The 4141-nt window shown below is 38.8% G+C and overlaps 1 protein-coding gene across 3 annotated transcripts in view; it reads right to left on the reverse strand.

Annotated features, from left to right (window-relative positions):
* The window catches only part of sepsecs (Sep (O-phosphoserine) tRNA:Sec (selenocysteine) tRNA synthase), a 17695-nt gene extending 14918 nt beyond the window's left edge, over nucleotides 1–2777 (reverse strand). Inside the window, exons 1-3 of one of the 3 annotated variants that reach the window (XM_028564456.1) lie at nucleotides 2300–2777; nucleotides 691–806; nucleotides 1–39 (exon numbers count right to left, since the gene is read on the reverse strand). The exon at nucleotides 1–39 is cut by the window's left edge and continues 116 nt beyond it. In XM_028564456.1, the coding sequence (XP_028420257.1) occupies nucleotides 1–39; nucleotides 691–804 (153 nt within the window). In that variant the 5' untranslated portion in view covers nucleotides 805–806; nucleotides 2300–2777. The other 2 variants (XM_028564455.1, XM_028564457.1) reach the window with 2 other exon arrangements.
* Between the last annotated feature and the right edge of the window lie 1364 nt (nucleotides 2778–4141).

Consider the following 4141-nt stretch of genomic DNA (forward strand, 5'->3'; position numbering starts at 1 on the left):
TATGGTGCTCTCACTCCATCCTTCCTCTGGACACTTACCCTGCAGCATACACAACAAAGGTGGATGAACATGCAGTAGAGCCCGACCGATATCGGCAGGCCGATAATATATCAGCAGGGCGATATATTATCGGCCAATATTAGGTATTTTCCAAACTATCTGTATCGTTATTTATAATGGCAGATAAATGAATATTTAAAAAATGTAATAAAAACGGACAAAACACCCTTCAACCATGTTCTGAGTGTTGGCGTTGTATAGTTTGTCCACCAGAGGGTGCTCTACAACGTCCCTGTTGGCAACACTGGTGTTTAATCCTTTAAGTTTCATAGCTTAAGTTTGTATTTATATACATGTCATTTATAAGAACTTTAATATATTTTGATGTTCCTCTGTTCTGTTGTGACAATAAAACAAACACGTTTATTTTTAAACTGCATTATCATATTATTTTAGTGAGGACTCAAAAATAACTACAAATAACTAAGGTTAGGGAAATCGGTTTGGTTTTTTTACGAGTTTCTGGATTTATTTATTTTTTTATGTATCGGCCGATATATGGAATATCAGATTTTTTAAATCACCAAATATTTGTATTGATATCGGCCTTAAAAATCCTTTATCTTCGTGCTCTAATCTGCAGTGACCTTAAGTAAACAGCTGCTGCTGTACAACAGCTGTACGCTTTACCTGCTCCAGTAAGTGTCTGATGAGCTGCTCATGGCTACGACGTGCCTCCCTCCCCTGTCGAATGTAAGAGGTTGACACTATCTTCTCACTCAGGCTGAAGTTTTCACTGTTCATCTCTGTGAAACAAACAGCTTCATGTTAACAACATTAGCTGACAAATCTCAGTCAAATATGGGAATATTTCAAACAAAAATAATTAAATGTACTTCATTTTGCAGTAACTGAATAAAATTAGGCTAAAATAAAACCATTACAAAAAATCATATTCAATATCTGTGTCTCTTTAGTATAGCAAGAGTTTAGATATATCAGATTGGCCAAAAGGTAATGTGTTTTAAGAAAGAATTTATATGTGCCAATATATTATCAGATTCTTTTTAAAACTCCTAAATATCAGTTTTGATATTGGTGTAATCCAGCTAAATGATCCAGTATCCATCAGGCTTTACTTTTTTGTGTCAGATTGTGCACATTGTGATTTTAAAAGTCACAGAAAGACCAAACTGAAAAATTCATTAGATGTTTCATAAAGGGGAACTAGATTTTTAAATATACATTTCAGTCCATTTCATTTACTGGTCATGAGGAGTTCTACTTTGACTATAAACAGTTAATAATGTCTCTGAGGTTCCTGAGGAACCTTTGTCATCAAAGGTTACCTTGGTTTGGGCTTGTAGACTGCAAATCTGTAACAAGTTAACAAGTCTATGTTAACAAGCTTTGGATAATAAGTGATAATAGAAAGCTGCTTTTGTTTGCATTATGGGAAATGTAGGAACTAGGAGCTTGACCCATAGTAGAGGGGATAACTTGGTCTCTTTAGCTTGGATTTAGACAAAACAATTTCTCATATTTATTCTTCTATTTGGTTTCTTCTGGGTCCTCCAACTTTATTAAAAGGCCAAGAATAACATGTTGTCATTTCTTCAATGCCTATTATTGAACAGACATGTCTTCATTTCCCATATCTTGGGGAAATAATTACGTGTTAGTGAAACAGAGCTGCGGTGGTGTGTGAAAATGTTATGCACAACTAACGTTAGGCTACATATTTTATTTATGTCCTATGTAGTGCTGTTATCTTGGCCAGGATAATCATATAAAATAGATGTTCAATCTCAGCGAGGTCTGGATACATAACTTCTTAATATTATAGCTATAAAGTTAACACGGTTTCTCTCTCACCTACCAAGATGGGGCTCCGTCTGCTAACGTTACCCCCATATGTCCTTACGTAGCTAATGTTTAACAGTAGCTACTGTTAAACATTAGCTACAGAGAGAAAACAACAGGAAACTTAGCTAGCTAGTGATGTCAGTGTTGCTGTTAAACAACTCCTTCAGAACCACAGAAGTCGTACATAAGTTAAAAAGTGCTAAGTTACCGTTAGCTGTAAGGTTAACGTTAAGCATGGTTATAATTTGACAACCTGTTAACGTTAGCTACCTCTCGAATTATTTAACGTTACCTCTTAGCAAAGTTGCTAGCAGCTCGTCTATGTTATGTTTTCACAAGAGGAGCAAGGCCGTCACGTTACAGCTTCAACAGGGCTGCTTTAGTAAATGACAGTCATTACATTCTTACCTCACAGCTTTTCTGTGAGACTCACCGTGTTTACCGTCAACCCGCCTCCAACAGGCATGAGAAGGGACCAAAGGAGGAAGGAGGAAGAAGCATGGAAGGAGCGATCAGAGACTTCTTCCTCTTCTTTGGGGTTTAACGGCAGCTTGCATCCTTAGTGTTGCATTACTGCCATCTTATGGAGTTATTTAAATCCTACAGTGTACAGGTTTATTACATGTTTCCCATCAGTCCTGTTCTCTTGAGAAAACTGAACAAACATATTTTCATTATTACCTCCTCTTTTCTATTTAAAAACACCGATCAGATTGAAACGCGGGACGAATGTGCGATGATGACAGACAGACTTCCTTAGGTCAAAACAGAGCATGTTAACCTCCTATCAGACACATATCTTCCTGTTATTTCCTTTTATCACGCAGTTACAGGCGATACACGAATTTTAATGTTCGAAAGTAAACTAGCGGTTACATTTTTTCGATTATTAATGAGTGTTTTTCATTTAAAGGTTTGACAACATTATTCAGTAGACCATTTAGTGCTCTCCACAATCCCAGACTTTCATATTACATGCTTGTTTAAACATGGAAAGCAAAACAGGCTATAATGGCATGTCTCTCCAGGCTGTAGTGGCGGATCTAGAAAATTTTACAAAATATTTACATATCTAACCCTATAACATATACAACAGAATGGAAATAGCCAAAAACAAAAAAAAAAGGTCATGTCACGACATGTTATGTTACTGTACTGCAATTTATATGTAAGGAGAATATAAACCAACCATATGGTCTAGGGGTAACTGCAGCCTCCTCTTCCTCTCGGTCATCTTCATCTGCCTCCTCCTGATCACTCTCTGCCTCTGTCCCTCTCTCTGAACCTGCAGCCTCCTCTTCATCCCTCACTGTCAATTCTTCCTTTCCCTCTTCTCTTTCACTCATTTCTGCAACCCCTTCTGTGGTCTTATCCTGCTCTGACCTGCCTGGTCTCTCCAGTTTCTTGTCTTCTCCTTCTTAATTTCCCTCCTTCTCTTCCTCCTGTGCACATCTCAGAATTTTCTTGGCTGGCAATATCCCCACTTTTAGGTTTCAGCTAATATCTCCAGCTACTCTGGCCTGCAAAAGTCAAGATGTGAAAAGCTCTTGTTATTCTTCTATGTATGGCCCTGTAGCTAATATAAGTAGCCTAAAAAACATAACATCAGACGAGATTTATTACATGCACACATCAGTTATGTTTAGACTAGCCTTCTTAACCCCGTTGTATTTGTTGTTTTCCCAGTTTGACAGTAAAGGATGTTGCCTGGTTTAATTTGTGCAGCCGTATTGCCGTGATATGTGAGAGGAAGTGGATTTTATAATACTCCTTAACTAATCATATACAAATGATCGGTCTCAGCAAGCACTGTGTAGTGTGTTGTAACGTAACGCCACCGAAACGGCGACCCTCTGTAAACGTTATGAATTCAAACATGCCAGTTTGTAATATTTTGTATTATGCTCTTTTTGTTACATTTATTACAAATTTAACTTTAGACGAAACGTGTGTTTTAACTTCACCTGGGGAAACTGACTTCACTTTCCGAGGCTCGGCTCCGTCGCTCCAGTCTTTGCCGGGATGCAGGGCCACCACACCGCAGCAGACTCGCTGTGTGTGTGTGCGAGCCACATTGTGCGAACGCCGCTCTGCACGTTTGATGCAGGGACGTAGCTAAGTATTTGAGGGGCAGGGGGCTAAGATTACTAGCCTCGTGAGACCGTCCTGATCTGGCGAGCTCCAGTTTTCCACTTGCAGATCAGTCTGGCATCTTGAGGCAGAGTTAGCCAAACGACCGGACCAATCAGCATTGGTTTTGAGGTGGGTTAGGTGG

The sequence above is a fragment of the Perca flavescens genome, chromosome 19, assembly GCF_004354835.1.
Source record: "Perca flavescens isolate YP-PL-M2 chromosome 19, PFLA_1.0, whole genome shotgun sequence".
NCBI lineage: Eukaryota > Metazoa > Chordata > Actinopteri > Perciformes > Percidae > Perca > Perca flavescens.